General features: G+C 40.4%; 2 protein-coding genes across 2 annotated transcripts; one reads left to right on the top strand and one right to left on the bottom strand.

Annotated features, from left to right (window-relative positions):
• Positions 1 to 9,621, top strand: prpsap1 (phosphoribosyl pyrophosphate synthetase-associated protein 1). The gene is made up of 10 exons (XM_040119897.1): positions 1 to 481; positions 978 to 1,030; positions 2,828 to 2,894; positions 3,017 to 3,189; positions 3,380 to 3,495; positions 3,620 to 3,675; positions 3,920 to 4,065; positions 7,349 to 7,419; positions 8,046 to 8,192; positions 9,194 to 9,621. The coding sequence occupies exons 1-10, from the start codon at positions 399 to 401 to the stop codon at positions 9,350 to 9,352; spliced, it is 1,071 nt and encodes a 356-aa protein (XP_039975831.1). The 5' UTR covers positions 1 to 398; the 3' UTR covers positions 9,353 to 9,621.
• Positions 9,622 to 15,087: 5,466 nt separating this feature from the next.
• On the bottom strand, positions 15,088 to 15,744 carry rasd4 (rasd family member 4). Its single transcript, XM_040123869.1, has one exon. It carries the CDS (start codon positions 15,712 to 15,714, stop codon positions 15,088 to 15,090), a length of 627 nt encoding a protein of 208 aa, XP_039979803.1. The 5' UTR covers positions 15,715 to 15,744.
• Positions 15,745 to 18,087: the final 2,343 nt, after the last annotated feature.

Genomic DNA, 18,087 nt, shown 5'->3' on the forward strand with positions numbered 1-18,087 from the left:
AACCCAGTCCCTCACACTCGGCGTGGCTCAATCACAGCGGGCACTCCGCAAAAAGCGCAGCCGGCACGTTTGACCCAAAGGGGGTTCCGTAGCTCCGACCCCAGACAGTTGTGAGGCCAGAGTGCTACCTGTGTGACAGCCGGATACCTCAGCACACTCGCGGAAATAATTGATCCCTGTTTTGTGGCTATGTTGTAGTTAAGTTTGCGTCGCCCACCGAAGGTCATTTCGCCCGGTTAGCTCGCCACGCAGGCTAGCGTGCGGTGGGTGGCTAGCTCTGTGGGCTAACGACAACGTCAACGAGCAGAAAAAAACGGCACAAACAGACGCCGTGGTCAGTGGATAAAAGGTGCCGCCGCTGTCGGTGACGGTGAAAAAAAACCAGCGGGAGCGCCACGATGAATGTCGCTAAAAGTGGTTATCGCGTCTTTTCAGCAAACTCCTCCGTGGCATGCACAGAATTGGCCAAGAAGATCACGGAGTAAGCACAATGTTCATGTACTATTCACCATTACTGCCGTTAGAGACTTGCTAGTTAATGTATACCGAGTTGTTCTGCTACACAGGGCCAAGCGCTCAGACGTTTGAGCCTGCGAATAACATCTAGCTGTATTTTGCCGAAGCCTGTTAAAAGATCGGTAACCTGCAACTTTTTAAAATTCGGCTACAGCAGATAATAGCAGATCGGTGGTGATGTGTAATGGTGTGTTATGTGACTGCTATCACCGGGTGCTTTTCGGGGTGCTTGCAGCTTTTCTTTCTTTCTTTCTTTCTTTTTTTGGCATGGCCAGCGAGAATCTGTGTATCTGGGAATGAATGGGTGATCTGATAAATGTCTCGTGTCGGTCTGTGTGTGTGTGTGTGTGTGTGTGTGTGTACGGGTGCGGGTGCGAGTCACTGCAGTGGGCAGCATCTTGTGATTATTGCACTCGGTCACATTGTAGGCCTCACTGTTATTCTGTGCTCTCGTTCCTCAGGCGGCTGGGGGTTGAACTGGGGAAGTCTGTGGTCTTTCAGGAATCTAACAGAGGTGAGGACAATATTATGGCATGGGAGGCAAAATAATGTACTAATGTTATTAGTAATGGGCACTGGTAAGGAACCCTGGGGATTTTTATTCTAAGTGAACATGTCAGACATTTCCCTGACTACCCTTGGAGAAAAAAACCCCCCAAAACAAACTTCACTTTGAGTTAACTGACGTGAAGGCTGCTGACCTGATCAACATCCAGTTGTCGAACGGCGCTTCGGCCCGTGTACCTTGCAATATGTAACAACAAGCCAAGTTACAAGCAGGGTTTGAGTAGCATCAGCAGCATGTTTACGACAGCGTGGAGTGTAAAGAGCCATTTGTGCTGCACACAAGGCCGTTTGTGTGATTGCATGAAGATATTCTCCCCTAAACCCTGAGGAAACAGAGGTAACATACATACAGTTAAGTCCATAAGTAGCTGGACAGCTACACAGTTTTCGTAATATTGCCTCTGTGCACCACCACAATGGATTTGAAACAAGATCTGACTGAAGTCGAGACTTTCAGCTTTAATTCAAGGGGTTTCACAAAAATAACAGTCTTGTTATTACAGCCAGTTTTAAACATAGTGCCTCATTTTCAGAGGCTCAAAAGAAAATGGACAACTGACAAGTGATAAGTTTCATGGCCAGGTGTGGCCTGTTCCCTTGTTATTTCATAACAAATTAAGCAGGTAAAAGGTCTTGAGTTGATTCCAAGTGTTGATTTTTCATTTGGTAGCTCCTCATGGGAACTCTCAATATGTGATCCAAAGAGGGGACGATGCAAAAGAAGGAGGCCGTCATTAGGCTGAAAAACCTAAACTCACCCATCAGACAGAAACGTCAGGAGTGGCCAAAGCAACAGTTTTTTTAGATTTTTAAAAAGAAGGAAACAAAACATACTGCAAAAGCAACCCAAGAGCTTTTCAAGACAAAGAAATGGAATATTCTTTAACTAACCTGACCTCAACCCAATTGAGCAGGCTACTCACTTACTGAAGACCAAACTGAGGGAGAAAGACCCACAGACAAGCATCAACTGAAGGCCTGGCAAAGCATCTCAAGGGAGGAAACTGATGTCCATGGGTTCCAGACTTCAATTTTATTCAAGCACTAAAAATTATCCTTATATTTATTATTATGTTGGTTTGTCCAATTACTTTTGAGCCTATGAAAATAAGGGACTATGTATAAAAACGGCTGTAATTCCTAAAAGGTTAATGCAATATTTTTGTTAAACCCCTTGAATTAAAGCTGAAAGTCTACACTTCAGTCACATCTTTTTGGCTTTGTTTCAAATCTACTGTGGTGGTGTACAAAGGCAAAATTACGACAATTGTGTCACTGTTCAAACACTCATGTACCATATGTATTCACCATGGTATCAAGCCAATACCTCTTTTTTTTTTTTTTTTTTTTTTTTTTTTCTTCCCCAAAATTAAAAAAAGTGTTAAGTTATGACCTATAATTGATCGGCTTGATATGATTAGTAGTCTTACATTCTTCAAAAGTTGTGGGCCTGGGTTGGCTATTGAATATTTGAGTATGGCATGGACATTCATCATTGACGACTGTTGTGAAATGAATGTGATACATCAAGAAACTTCACATTGTTCATTAAAGAAATTAGTTATTACGACATGAAGCGTAGATGTGCTTGCACTGCCTAATACACAGTAATATTTGACTCATGCAAAATGTGCTAATAAGGTCTGATTAACTAATCCTGAAAGCTTTATCAAATTCAGTATTAAACATTAAGCTGCAGCTTTTCTAAATTAACTGATCATGTCTTATTTTTTATTCTGTACAGAGACTAGAGTGGATGTAAAAGAATCTGTTCGTGGACAAACTATCTTCATCATTCAGACAATACCAAGGTGAGTATGGAAGGACATGCCATTTGCACTGCAGCGGGAATATGAAAAGTTCACACCATAGACGATCAAAAACTTAAAGTTCACATGATGTAACGTTCTCACTGTCTTTTTGCTACAACCAGAGATGTCAACACAGCCATCATGGAGCTGCTGGTTATGGCTTACGCCCTCAAGACCTCTTGTGCAAAGAACATCATCGGAGTTATTCCGTACTTCCCCTACAGCAAGCAGTGCAAGATGAGAAAGAGGGGCTCAATAGTGTGCAAGTTGTTAGCTTCAATGTTAGCTAAAGCAGGTAAAGACTACAACATGCATCTCAAGCGGTGGCTTGTTAAAAATCTTTTCATTCCTCACTGTCTCTGGTGTTGAGTTTGCAGGGACTTCCTCTCATGTCCACAGATAAAAACTATTATAATTGTTGACAGTAGAATACCTGTGTTAATTGTGAGAACGGCTGTGCTACTCATCTGTCCTCTACCCCGAAGGATTAACACACATCATCACCATGGACTTGCATCAGAAGGAGATCCAAGGCTTCTTCAGCTTTCCGGTGGACAACTTGCGGGCCTCGCCTTTTTTGATTCAGTACATCCAAGAGGAGGTGATAATAATTTGAATGTTTATTGCGCGTGTGCAAGTATAGGTGTTGGCGACCCCACCTACACGCGAAGTCGATCAATCATTCTGATAGAAACCCTGACGTCTGTTTTCCTTCGTCCTGCCAGATTCCCGATTACCGAAATGCCGTCATTGTGGCAAAGTCCCCAGCAGCAGCTAAAAGGTAACCGATTGGGGAAAAAAAAAACAACAACACAGATTTCATCTTCTGTTATGAAATTTTAATGGACTCACGGAAAAAATACAAACATCACATCATGCCAGAACTGTTGGCTCATAAAAATGTGTTTTATATCCATGCTGTATGTCATTTGCAATTTATGTGACTAAATATGGGCACAGAAAAACGTGTATTCACCACTGCATTCTGACTTTTCTTTTTTTTCCCCCCCGTTTGCTTCTTCTAGGGCTCAGTCCTATGCAGAGCGCCTGCGTTTGGGTCTGGCTGTGATTCACGGGGAGGCTCAGTGTTCAGAGTCCGACATGGCCGACGGAAGACACTCCCCGCCATGTGTACGCAACACCACCGGACACACAGGGCTGGAGCTACCTTGTAAGAACACCCATCTTTGTAGAGCTCTGTTTTGTGTTTCAGGTTTTCTATGCAGATTTGTAGGTCCACTGCTTGATAGATTTTCCTTGTACAGATAACATATCCAATTTTATTGTTTCTCACGGATGGATTCCTTTTTATTTGTTCCACCATGGTCAAATTCAGCGAGAAATCTCTCGTAATTTCTGCTAGTTTCATTCTTCGGTGCTTTAAAATTCGATATCTCAACACATAGGAGCATTCATACGATAAATCCTACCTACAACCTAATACAGCTCTTACCCGTGCAAACCTGTTTGGAGCTGATTCTGCCGTTTCTCTCTCATACCATCAACCATACTCCAAGAAATGGATTTTTTTTGTTACTGCATGTTTTAATTCCACAGATACACTACCTCTACTCATGCTGCATCTTCAGCAAGCTGCAACTCATAACTTACAAATAGTGACGTGCTTAATAATAATAGAATAGTCCCTGCCTGTTTCTTGGCACATACATTAATTTAAAAAAAATGTATTTATATATTTTTTTAATAAATACTAACACAACTCTGGCATATAGTTTTCAACATATTTGCAGTGTTAATTTCTGGTAAGGCCGTGTACAGTAAATGGTTCAGAGTGAGAAAATATCAAATGACTGTGTCATTGGCAAATGACTCCAAAGTATTTGTATCCACTGTTCACTTTATTATTTGGTAAAAAAAAAATCTCTCTATTCTTACTTGTGTTTCTATTCTTACCCTCGACTTAAAAAATCCTCCCTTGGAACAGTAACTCATAAATCATAAATCTATTTCAAGTTTTAACACAGTAAGTCTAATCTGTTGATGGGACTTTTAAAAGATTTCTTTCAGCCTAGCGAGAGGATTTTCCAAGTCTTGGCATCATGTGTTTGTCATGTCAAATACTTGTGCATTTGTGTTAACGTGGTGTTTATTTGTTGGTAATAGCAGGCAAACAACAAGCCCCGTTCCCTGGCATAGAGCTCCCAAGTACGGCCGTAAACTTAACTTACATCTGACTCTGAAATGATTCCTCCTCAAATGGTTCCTCAATTCGTGCATGTGTAGATAAAGGGTTTGTGTTGCATCTTGTGAAAATACAGTCTGGATTCAGGAGGGGGAGTTTTTTGGAAAAATGCAGAAACTGATTGTTAGGGCCCAAACAATTTGCACTGACAAAAGTTTTTCAAGCCAATCAGCTCCAGTGTGCCTCATACTATATGCTATTTGCATGGCATGTTTGATTTGAACTAAGCAGCGCTCATGTTTACCGCACCTTTCTACGATTCCAGACAGCTAGTTCTACAAGATGGCCAAAACCCTCTTTGTTCTGTTGTGTTCTGATTTAATTTTGAAATCCATAAATCAAACCAGAACCATGCCAAACATTTGTTTGTTTTATTTCTAACTTACATATCTGGACTCATCTTGCCAATCAACACATGATGCACCCATATTAAATCTGCTCTTAAAAACCTGATTAACATTTGGTCATAACTTGCATGTGTTGGTAACAGTGAAGCATGCTTTTGAAACCTAACATCTAAAAAAGGGAAGGAGAAACGTTATGAATGGAAGGGTTGGTACGTTTTTTCAAATATTGAATTCACACAGCACAAATCAAGTTTTAGTTCTCTCTTCTACCTCAGTGGGAAAGCAGATATATAATATTTAGCGTAGTATTACACTTGTATCTCTATGGTAGAAGTTTCTTGAATGCAGTGCCAGCCTGTTGTTAAATTTTGCCAATGAAAGCCAGTACATTTCTTTAATCTATCACTGGAATGTTGATTAAATGGGTTTTCTTGAAAAATTTCAAGACCTCTATAAATTCATTTGAAAGATATTTGACCAAACATTTCTCAGGTAGCTTGTTGCAGTATCTCAGCAAGCTGTAAAGACAGCACAATTTTGAGAAGTGTGTGTAGTGCTAACAATGTGGCTTTTGCTGTTTTAGAAGTCTGAATGTGACATTGCCAGGTTTTCTGATGCTGTGGGACTCACGGTATTCAGCAAAGTGTTCTGCAAGGCATGCTCCTCCTTTCTCTGCTTCTTTATACGTTTTCCTTCACAATCAGCTTTGCTGGCTAATTGTGTACCAGTTGTTTGTTTCCTTACACCCTTTGGATGACCACATTTACATGCACATCAATGATATGCAGCTCTCAAATTGGGATATATGACAAAAACTGCATCAAATCCCTGTTTTAATTTTGATGCTTCAATTACCAACATGGCTTTTAGAATAACTTATTTCAGTTTCAGGTTATGCGCAATTGTATTGTTAAGTCTGTCACAAGGTGGAGCACTGTCATGTTGTCATCAGCATGTTGTTACGTTATAATGATTCTGTTTAACCTTTCTTGTGACAGTTTATAGAATTCTAGCAGAGTTGCATAGTATTATTTAAGCTACGGAAATTACATGGCACCGGGATATGTAGAGTTTGGAAGAAGTAATTGGAGCTGCTCATAGTCTGGGGGTGGAGAGAATTGCATTAATAGATGTATTGACCCCATATTGCGATGATGGACAGCGACCTGGCTCATAAGTAATCGTACTGACATGTGGAGCTGCCGTGATATGAACAATTAAATGATACCTCTTTTGTTGTCTGGTTCAGAAAAGGCAGCTGTTGCATCTCCTGTGATTGGGCACGTGAGCTGCAATCCGATTATTGTGTGCATGTAAAAGTAGCCACTGGCAGCAGTGATGTTCGACTGAAGACTGGCCCCAGAACATTGGCAAGTGTGTATGAAGAAACCCCTCATCAGTGCTTGTCAGCCACCATGTGAAATAAGACCTGTCTGGTGCATATCGGTTCATATGCAGACTGCTGCCATGTGCCTGCCACAGCCCAGGCCTGAGGTTGTGTGTGTCCAGGCAGTTGTACATTGCCTTCTGATTGGGTATCCTGGGCAGAAAACCCTCTCATTTGATTTTTTTGCATGGCATGTGCTGTACTAAGTTTAGCATTTCAGTTTAATCACCTAGGAGTAGGTGGGGTAGAATGGGGGGAAATATTCAAAGCAATTGCTGGCTTTTGATTGCCGTTTTAAATTTAATACAGCGTTGAATTACTCTAAAGAATTTCAGACTACTACAAAATAACAATAACAACCCTGTGATTTTGGGGCGTAGATTTGCCTAAACTTGCAAAACATTTTCTCGACCCATTTTACCCAATCTACTGAGATTTCTTTTTGATAAGATGAAATGTTGTAACATCGCCTCCTTGATGTGTTCTCACAGGTAACTCCTTCTGCTTTCCTTTTTAGTAATGATGGCCAAGGAGAAACCTCCCATTACTGTAGTCGGAGACGTGGGAGGGAGAATTGCCATCATTGTGGTAAGACGCTGCAAAGACATTGCTTAAGCACTTTCTTTCGGTTACAACTTTGAGCTGTCATTTTCAGTTCTTCCCTCTCGTAATTATTACTCTTTTAGAGTACGCAGGTACAGCATTTCAAGGCATTTTCAAGTGGTTTTCCCTATAGGTGGTAAAATTCATTCATCCTCTACCCTAAATGCCATGCGCTGTATGACATAGAGCATGGATTTGAAACCATAACACGGACACGTCTGAATGTAAATATTCAGACATTTTCGAAGAGCATTTTCACACCTTGAAATGAGACAATATCATTTTGAAATAAGTAATAACGCTTTCTTCTTCTGTGAAAAGCTGAATGTATAAAAAAATAAAACGTACGGATAATTTAGATAGATTTTGCTTTGTAACTGATGTATTACTGAATCAGTTCACAGATGCGATGACAGTGTGTTTTGGCACATGTGGCCACAGTGGCTGCTCTTCAGCAAATAGCACATAGTCTTGTTCATGTGTTCCTGTCATGATCCTAAACTACCAAATTCTACTGTAATGGACACACTAAACCTGACCAAAAACAAAAACTGTAATTGTCAAGTCTTAGGTACAATTGCATTTTTCTTTTTTCTGTCTTTTTTGTCCAGGATGACATTATAGATGATGTAGGTGACTTTGTTGCAGCTGCAGAGATCCTGAAAGAGAGAGGAGCCTATAAAATTTATATCATGGCCACACATGGTTTACTGTCTGCTGATGCTCCACGCCTCATAGAGGAATCTGCCATTGATGAGGTGAGGACACCTAAACTAGTTGTTTTTCAATCGCGCGTGTGCCTTCTAGGGTTGGAGCTGTGCTAATCAGTACAATTTATGTTTGTCTGAAGGAAAGCCCTCTGTGTCATACTTGCTCTGCTAAATGTCAATATGGAAGCTAACTGAGAAGTGACAAAGGGAATGAAAAACAATGCCAAACTGAAGAACTTTCTGGAAACCGGCAAGGGCTTGTTCTTGAACTCTTATCTACTCTTTGTAAACAATGTAAAACGAAATACTTCCTTCTAATGGAAGATTTTTAGGCTCAATTGTAAAGCACGAAATGAGTTGTAACAAGAGCCAATGGTGAATCATCATATCCAACAGTTGTTTGTCGTTGGAAAGTTGTCTGCCAACTATAAGTTTCAAATTACAATAGGTACAGTTTAGGTAAAATGTAAAATTCATTTTATAAAATGTATTACAATTATTTGATATATTCAGTTATATTTGTTTTATTTAGAACATATTAACATACGACTTGCAATCCCAGTTTGTTTCTCATATATACTGTGTTGACATTGCTTAGCTTAATTTATCTCTCCAGAGCAACTTTTTTGAGTTTTTTGTCAAAGGTTGCATGTCACAACTTGTGCAGCGTGGATTACAAAGATCTACATTTCCCTTCTCTGTCATTTTCTGACCATCTCAGATTTTCTCGACTTCCATTTCAAACACATTTAATATTTAGACCAAAAAAAAATGTATATGTAACGTGGAATGTGTGCGCATAAAGTTTTGAAAGCCATGCGGCAGTAGCCCCTGAAGGCTCACATGTGAACCAGGTGCACAAGGTGGAAACCGAAAACCACCGAGACCAAATTATGTTGTCTTTTAAAGAGTAATTGATGGTAGTTAAGCTTTACATTAAATCAGCCTGATAAGCAACTGTGCTGGTAAACTGCTTTTTAATTCAGATATATAGGGTCTATCTGATTATTAAGGCTGAGCACAATCTCTTATGTCCACTGGGTCCTCAGGTGGTGGTCACCAACACAGTCCCCCATGAAGTACAGAAGCTGCAGTGTCCCAAAATCAAGACTGTGGATGTCAGCATGATTCTGGCTGAGGCTATCCGCCGCATCCACAATGGGGAGTCCATGGCCTACTTGTTCCGCAACATCACTGTGGACGACTAGATTGCGTCAGACAGTGAGGGCTGAGGTGGGTGACCTGAGGTCAGGTGCACTTCTTCCCAGTCCAGTAAAACATGCTAATGCCACGTTCCATGTATTGTGTATGTCAGGATCACATGTGTCCACATTCGTTTCAAGAAATTGAAATTAAAGAATTACCCAAAGTTATTTATCTTATCAAGAGTTGTAAAAATGTGCTGTTGTTGAATTGAGAAATGCATCTTGTCCATTATTACGTAAAGATGATAAAATACATTCGGTCCTATTTTGAAGCCTTGGTTCTTTCCTTGTCTTGCTGCTCTCATTGACTTTCCAACATAAACAAAAGATGATGTATTTAAAAAGATATTTTGTCATACATTGTGGTACCTCATATTAAATGACTGAGCTTTGTCTGCAAATGCAAAGAAAAGAAATGTCTCCAGTAACAGGACTTTGTGCTTTTAAACCATTTTCCCAATGCTCTTGCTGGCCCTCATGATCAGGGCTTTGTTGCACTGTGATTACCTTGCATTTAATGGGGTGTGTTGTTTCAGACCACATGGATAAGCCTGGACAAACTCCTGCTCATTGGTGCCCAAACTATATTTTTATGCAGCATTTTTTTTGCACCATCCGTGGGAATGTTTGGTAAAATGTCCTATGTGGCATAAGAAGTTTTTCATCATCTGTGGAAATAAATTGGCCGTCCATTTATATTGTATTTATGAAATGGTCCGTTCAACTAAATTATAACAACTTAACCTTAGTATTTTCTAGCCAAGAAGATGGTTTAGGTTTTATTTGTACCTGTTTTAAGAGACCTACTTCTGAGATTCCTGATATTACCCCAGTGCAATAGAGGTGAATGGAACTTGTGGTGTTCAGAGCATTAATTCTCATGGTTTTTAGCTCAAAGAACTGAAAAATGTCTGTTTGAAAGAGTCTACCGTGCTCCCAGCGAGGCCTGTGGGCTATGGAAAGGCAAGTATTTAAAAGATTTGACAACCAGAAGTGAAATTCACTTCCACTGTATTGTGTTGAAAGCAGAAGTCATTAACAGGGAATGGCTGGCTACTAGCAGTAGGTAGGAAGTAAGTTTTTTGTGATTGGCTGAACTGACTCTTTTGATATACTAGATTTCTTTAGAAATTGACTGAACATACACAGTACAATGCTTTGCTTATTGTAAGCAGCTGATGGTAGCTATTATCTGACAGTAACAACACAATACATATGAGTTACGTACATAGCTTAAAGGAGGACCATTTGGTCTTCTGCACGTTTTAGCTGGTTTACTAGAGATCACAGAGATTGTACATTATTGCTCTTTTTCGAAACAGACCATAATCAACTTACAGGAACCAGCTTTGGTTTGGTAAAGTTATTGTTTTTGTCACCGTTACAGTATTGTCATCTGGTGATGTGATTGAAAGTCTGGAGTGATTTGAAAAGGCTGCCTGGGTAGTGGTTGGGTATGTGCTGCCTACTTTACGCAGGCCACGTTAAAACAAGTGTTTGACTTGGAAGTTACTTATATTTTGAATGTAAGCAGGAGTCAAGTTCTCACTCTTCTTTGAAAGGTGTCCACATTTGCTCATTTTTTCCCTTCTGTATTTGAATTTTGAACATTATTGTTCGTAAGGGCGGCCCACGTCTTGAAAGTCTTGATCTCGGCACTTGAATCCACTGGATCAGTAGACATGGAATTGATCCATGCTTTCAGGTGCATTACCCCGCAGTGACAACTTTGACAAAATTCAATGTAGTGGGTTACTTAAGTTGTTTTTTGTTTTTTTTAATACAGCACTAAAGGGAATTGAACCGATGGCTGCCCTGAAAGATAGGACATGTCCACTAAAAACTGAAAAATGGCCAGCAGTAAGGTGAAATATGTGCATTTTATAGTTAATTGGCAAAAACATCTGAACAGCAGGTTGGTCTTGATGTTAGTGTCTAAATTGCTGTGGTGTCTTCCTATAACAACCTGCACTTTTGAACAGGTGCACTCCTGTGCCCTCCGAGTAAATTCAAGGGTGAAGCTCAAGAGGAAATGAGTGTATTTCTATGCCGATTGAGCCTTTTGCTCAGGGAAATATACTTTATAAGCCAATGCACAATTTGTTTTTTGCATTCTCGTGGGTGGGGGGAAAAAAAAAAAAAAGTCTGAGAATGTCTTCCATACAGCTGTACTGCACGCCTTTGCTTTTTACCATTGGTTTAGTTTTGTTATAAATACTGATATTGCTAAATATGCACATGGGTGTGTTGTGCTGGCAGAAAGTTTGAGGTTGTCTGTATCAAATGCTGAAGCTCTGCAAGCTCAGATTTTCTATGTCATTAGCATATTTCACGATGTCTTCTCTGTATGTACTCTTCCCCTGACTTGCCTGCGATGTCAAGGAGGTATACTTTGGACAATAACACCCTTCTGTCTGCCTCTACAGCGTTTGTCAATGTCTATGAAAATAAAAGAGTTTCTTCTTGTGCCTTGTCTCTACCAAATAGGGCAACACATTATTGTGTTTTGGTGAACGACCAGACTTAGACCGTCCATCCATGTACAGTATGTCACTATATTACCGGAAAGTCGAACCTTATTAAGTTTGAATAGGAGTCTTATTTCTTAGTGTTTCTGAACAGGTGTCTCTCTGCATGGTCTGTATTAAACTGAAAATACATCACATTGAGTTGACAGCAGACAGCAACATTTTTAATCTCTATATAGTTCATCGGAATTATATATGACTGTATTCCTGATCTAACTTACATATTAAAAAGTGCAAATAATAACCTCTATTGATGATGAAATATTATAATATAGAAAGTTCATGTTCAAAATCTTCCATTTCAGTGAAGAATCAAATTAAAATTTAATAAAAAATATGACAGAAATGGAAATACATACATGATACCTCAAATCTCGCAGCATACCAGCTATCAGTTATTTTGTAGTGGATAGCCTGTCTTATGCCAGACAAACACTTGATGTAGTGGAGGTCAGAGATCCTATACTTGTTCAAAACTTCTCAGGCATCTATCCAACACTGAGGAGCTTTGACCAAGTCTAGGAGCAGAGACAAAAGCAGAAGCACACCCCGTTTACAGCAAGAGACGAAAGGATTTTCATAATGATGAGTTCGGCTGAAACTAACCTGCTGACATCAAGATTTCTACGTTCTGTGTGGATACAAAGTTGTTGAAATGGTTAAAATGTCTAATGCCTATCTAAAGCAGAGTATATCTGTGCTCACTACATCCTGAATGAAAAGCGAAGTTCGCACCTGAGTTTTAAAAAAGGACAGTCCTGCCTCTCTTTCTCCTTCCATGTGCCGAAAAGACGAGTTAGTGTGTGGCTGTGGAGCAGCTGAAGACAGCTGTGAGTTTAAACAGGGAACAAAGAGGAACCAGAGATTTGATTATCACAGGTCACTTCCTTGTCTAATTCTGGGGAAACAATGCACCTTGTCTCTCAATGTTTTTTGGAAAGAGGAAGCATACCTTTTTGGGCCTATGTCGCCTTTCAGCAGTTGGGGAATTTTACTGGTCTTTTATCAGCGCCTATGCGGAGCATTTAGAGAACATCAAAAATGTCAAACAGCTTGGCCGATGAGTGTAAACAGTCATCGTCATCATGTGTAGAGAGTAGCAAGTGTGAAGTTTTCCTCATACTCGCATGTCAGTTTACATCACAAATGTATCGTGCTCCTGAAGTCTATAAATTAGAAGAAGAGAAGAGTGTGCCAACCCCCCTTGGTTTTTTAGTTTTTAACCTTCCTGCATGACTCGTTGTTGCATGTTTCTGTACTAAACAGACAGAGGTCACTAGACTTTTAACTGCTGAAACACCAAAGTAAGGATTGCAGAGTACATGTGAGGGACATAAAGTAAACAGTAGAGTTACGTAACCTTTTACTTTGAACCTCATGTACTGTAGCAGTCATTGGAGACAGAAGTTGATAGGGTATTTATGCCGTTTTTTTTTTTTTTTAAATTTAATTATTTTTGGATCTTTTAGACCAGATTCCTCGTGTCGACCTACAGACAGCATTTCTTCAAATTGCTGCATTGTTGGTACATAATAACCACCAGGGGGCGATGCAACACAGAGTAGAAAGCTCATGGAGTTGATTTTGTGTGTGTGTTAGACCAACGGAACAAGTCCGTTTTTTCACCTTGATATTTCACTCAGCATCAATACCACTTTCCAGGGAGTTTTTGGTACCTACTTTAGAGTCAATACCAATCATGCACAAAACTTATCTTTCTGGTTAGACCAGCACTGTTCACGTGAAATCAATTATCAATTTGTTGGGAGTGGAATTAAAGTAATTTAATACATCAAAAATGTATCCATATGTTATGACAGAATTAATTAAATTTAAAAGATATATTCCTTGCAATGTGTTCATTCATCTCAGTGGAGAATGTGCAGCCAAATCAAACAGATCTGACATAAACACGTCTTATTTGGAGGAGATTTTCTGCAAGAACCTGGAGCAGATTAGTACATTATGTCTTTAAATCTGATCTAAATCTAAACGTCACTCGAAGAAAACTTTATATACTTTTCTCAGACAAGTGAGATTTTAAAGTGGCGTTTCTCTCAGTCCATATAAGCTTAACTTCGCTCTGTGTGTTAGTCTCATTACTCTAATAACGTAGTCATTTTCCAAGTCACTGCTGTAAAAAAAAAGTGAATATCTATGCCTTCCCCCACTAACTTCCTTTCTGTCTGTTCTGTCACATAAAGAAAACTGTCATCAATGAAAATAACTAATTATCATATAGAGTAGTTTTATTTATATTGAAATGGGCGTGCATAAAGTAAAACAGACATCACTGTGGTATCATGGTGAATAGAAAAATACATTGAAATTCTGAAAAAAAAAAAAAAAAAAAGGTGCAGACAAAAAGACCAAACCAAAATAAACTGTCAGTTATACAACAAGGAAAACACCGGTTTAAAAAAAACAATTTATCAGACAAACAAAGAGAGTGAGAAACACCAGCAAATTTGCAGTATGTATTTCAAAAATGTTAGGTTACATATGCATAATGAGGTTATGCAAAGCAACATTTCAGAGCTGCAGGGCAAGCTACACAAGATTTCACAACGTAACGTTTGATACGTTGCCTTCAAAAGCATAGACAGTTTCCAGGTAAAGTTCTTCCTCTGTTGTTCACTTGATTCACAAAACCATCATACAAAGACACAAACAGACCTTTGCATAAACACCCATGACTTGACAGTCGCTGCTCCTTTATAAGCAGCAGTAACACGAAACCCCGACGTGAAACATCAAATATACAGAGATTTGAGTGGAAACTGAGCTTATGATACATAATTCTGCTTCTACACTGTCACGATTTATTACCGCATCATTTTTGACATTCACAGTGAGTAGCGTCTGTGTACTATTTAATTTTTTCACTGTTCAAGCAGTTCAGCCACATTCTTTCAGATCTTCGAGGTGGGATCTCTTTTTTCATCACCACATGTTCTTCCGCATCGTAGCATCTCTGTGCCTCCAATGCTGCTGTGGGATTAGATGCAGTGCTTACAAGACTGATGAGGGGACAGAGTTTATTAACTCAGTGTTTCTTTAGAGTCTGAACGCATTAACACTGTCTCGTGGTTTGTTTCTGTCCAGTCAGCTCCCCACCAACAATGTTCGATCACTCTCTTTTGGGTACTTTTCTTTCATCCTCTCCCAGTCTCTTTTTGTGATTGTTGCCCTTTGAGCAGCTCCGCATCATTACGAGATGATGCAGCTGTTGGTCTTGTTCATATGAGGTCGTTTGTTGCTCTCCTTGGGGAAGGTTTCCCGTCTCCGGCACAGTGCCGGGCTGAGCCAACTGGGCAGGTTGGTCTGCTGAAGCAGCTCCTTGAAAGCCTCCAGCACGTTGACATTGTCTTTCGCCGAGGACTCCAGGAAGCTGTGGTTCCAGTCCAGCTCCACTGTGGACAGCACGTCCTTGCTGGACACCTGGCGCTCATTGTGACGGTCAATCTTGTTGCCTATCACCACAATAGGCGTGTACTTGTCCTCTTTGACCTCCAGGATCTCCTCTCGCAGACTCTTGACCGCCTCCAGGGATTCAGGGTCATCCACAGCGTAGACCAGGGCGAAGGCGTCGCTGTTCTGGATGGAGAGCTTCCGCATGGCTGGGAAGGAGTAGCTGCCGCTGGTGTCCATGATGTTGATGGTGACTTTGATGCCCCCCACCTCATACTCCTTCCTGTGGAGCTCCTCCACTGTGCGCCGGTGCTTGGGCTCAAAGGTGTCTTTGAGGAAGCGTTGGATGAGGGCTGTCTTCCCCACTCCAGCCGCTCCCAGAAACACCAGACGCACCTCTGTCTTCTCCTTCACTTCGTAAGACATGGTGGGTGTCTGTTGCTCTTCTCCTCCAAAACTCAAAGAATCCCTTCTGTCGTTTGTCTTTGTTCTCCTCCTCTTTACTTGTGGATCCCTGAAAATGGTTTTGAAGGCAGTGATGGAGCTGGGTGTAGCTGTATTGAGGAGGATGATGACAGCAGATGCATGTGAGTGTGGCTGCATTCTGAATTTATCTTCACACACAGTACCTGCCCCCTTCTGCTCTCAACCAATCAGGTGAGGGCAGTATCTCCCTCTCTCTGAACTTAAAGCTGCCAATCAGAGACACTGATGCAAATCAAGTAGGGTAAGAGCAAAAAAAAAAAGGTGACAGAAGGGATTTTACTTTGAGTCTGTGTGCACTGCAGAAAAACCAGCAGTGGTGGGTTACTGACTGCGGATGCGATCAGAATCAGCTCTTTAGACGCTTTTTAACGCTTTAATAAGTGATTTACAGATCATTAAAGGAACTACAGTGAAGGCTTTAATCAAACAAAGCTACAAACCTCATGCTTTTTCATTGCATTTCAGGTGTGGCTGCTACCAAAAGCTTTCCCGATTATTTATACTGGATCATTCAGCTAAGTTTGTTGCATTTTCATACAGGGTACACACATTTTATATCAAAGGAATTAGCCAGGAAATAAGATGGTTTATTATTTCAAAAAAGAAGATTGGAGACACAAATCTTTAAAATATAACACTACAAAGCTAATTCTTGACCCTCGGAGAAAGCAGACGCACACGTGGACTGATTGTTTTGTTAAGTGACGGGAAATTGTTTCAGCAGATTGTAAAGTCACAGGCCCTTCTGCATGTTACAGGCTCAAATTTGAATGAATTGCTAAGTATACATACCGTATAGAACAACTGCGTGCCGACAGTATTGGTGAATTACAAACCAAGTTTAGAAAATTGATTGTTTTAATCACATTCAGTTTTTGATAAAACTATCAGCTAATCGTTTTTGCGTGAAGCATCCACAAGCGAGTTCAGTCAGTGTAGTTTGAGTGTTTCGAACAGTTCTCAGCAGGCTGCCCAGACAAGAACAATATGCCCATAATTTGCTGTTGATGTCCAAAATAAAATGACATGTCATCCCAGCAAGACTGCTTTGTTGAATATAAAAGATCTCCCTTTCCACTAGGGAAGACTCAATGCAATCACTCGAAAGCACGATTGTTCATGCTTATAGTTTTACACTCTGCATAAAGGGAAAAGGCATGACATCCAATTCATTAGTACAAAATAAAAACCCTTCTTATTTAATACATTTGTATAAATATTTGCAGGCTGATCTCCTTTTTTTTTCATTTCGGCTCAGCTCTAGTCTCAGTAGATATTTGTCTAACACTTGCTGGTATTATTTGCACTCATGACACATGGTGACAAAGGGAGATGTCTCTCACTGTCTGAAACTCTGCTCACGTGTCAGAGGCTGAAGAGGTCAGCAGAGATGTTCTGTTCCTGCACTCCTAACAAGCGTGTCACAGTTTTGCGCAGGTTTGACGCAGCTGTTTTCATTGCAGCGCGTTAATCGCAAACTCGTTTAACATAACATCGAGTGCATGTTTAGGCAGATCCTCTTTCGCATTAAAATTTGTGTATCCCTTGTAAAAAAAAAAAAAAAAAGTGTGTGTGCAAAATTATTGTTTTCCCAGTGCTGCCGGGATTCAGATGTCAATTGTGTGGGAAGCTGAATGGTCTGCATTCAGTTCGGACAAAGTAGAAAAATAATATAATAATACTGTTATCATTATCATACTTAGATCTCTCACATGCTCCCTTAGCTGGGACTTCGTCACTTGTTGCTATGATACCACAGAATCCATTACCTGAGAGTTCAAAGGGATTTATGAGTAGAAATTGGCTCCTAATTAGTGCTGTCATTTATTACTGAGTCTAACTGTTCACGCTAGAAGATGGTAATGGCCAGTAATGGGGATTACTGGCTAATCAGGCAAATTAAAAGCACGTTTCCTGTCACTATATGTCATTGGCCGAACAACCTCTGCATGTGATTTTGAATAAAGGCCACATTTTATTGTAGCTACCTCAATAGCCGTTCTCTTGCATCATTGGAAATTGAAATATAGAACGTGTCGATTTCTACACCTGGGTTCTTCTTGGCCTGTTCAGTCGACCGGGTGTCTGCCAAAGACAGACACCTGGTCGACAGGTCCTTAAGTACATCTCCTGATGTTGATGCAAGGGACTTGGGGACGTTAACTCTGGACGTCCTGACCTGTGTCTGGACCAGGCCCACATCCTCCGCTCTCTAGAGACAAAACTGGCCTGAAACTAAAGCTCAAGGCCCCCAAGGCAATTCAACACCTCCTCTCTGGTTTTTCACTTCATTAAACACAGGAGCAAGACAGT

The sequence above is a fragment of the Xiphias gladius genome, chromosome 3 (genome assembly GCF_016859285.1).
Source record: "Xiphias gladius isolate SHS-SW01 ecotype Sanya breed wild chromosome 3, ASM1685928v1, whole genome shotgun sequence".
NCBI lineage: Eukaryota > Metazoa > Chordata > Actinopteri > Istiophoriformes > Xiphiidae > Xiphias > Xiphias gladius.

Bases quoted from the DNA above. Each gene is read 5' to 3' on its own strand.
- prpsap1 (XM_040119897.1), top strand. From the start codon at position 399: ATGAATGTCGCTAAAAGTGGTTATCGCGTCTTTTCAGCAAACTCCTCC. The intron at 1,031-2,827 runs GTGAGGACAATA...TATTCTGTACAG, and splicing joins CTTTCAGGAATCTAACAGAG to AGACTAGAGTGGATGTAAAA. The intron at 3,676-3,919 runs GTAACCGATTGG...TGCTTCTTCTAG, and splicing joins TCCCCAGCAGCAGCTAAAAG to GGCTCAGTCCTATGCAGAGC.
- rasd4 (XM_040123869.1), bottom strand. From the start codon at position 15,714: ATGTCTTACGAAGTGAAGGAGAAGACAGAGGTGCGTCTGGTGTTTCTG.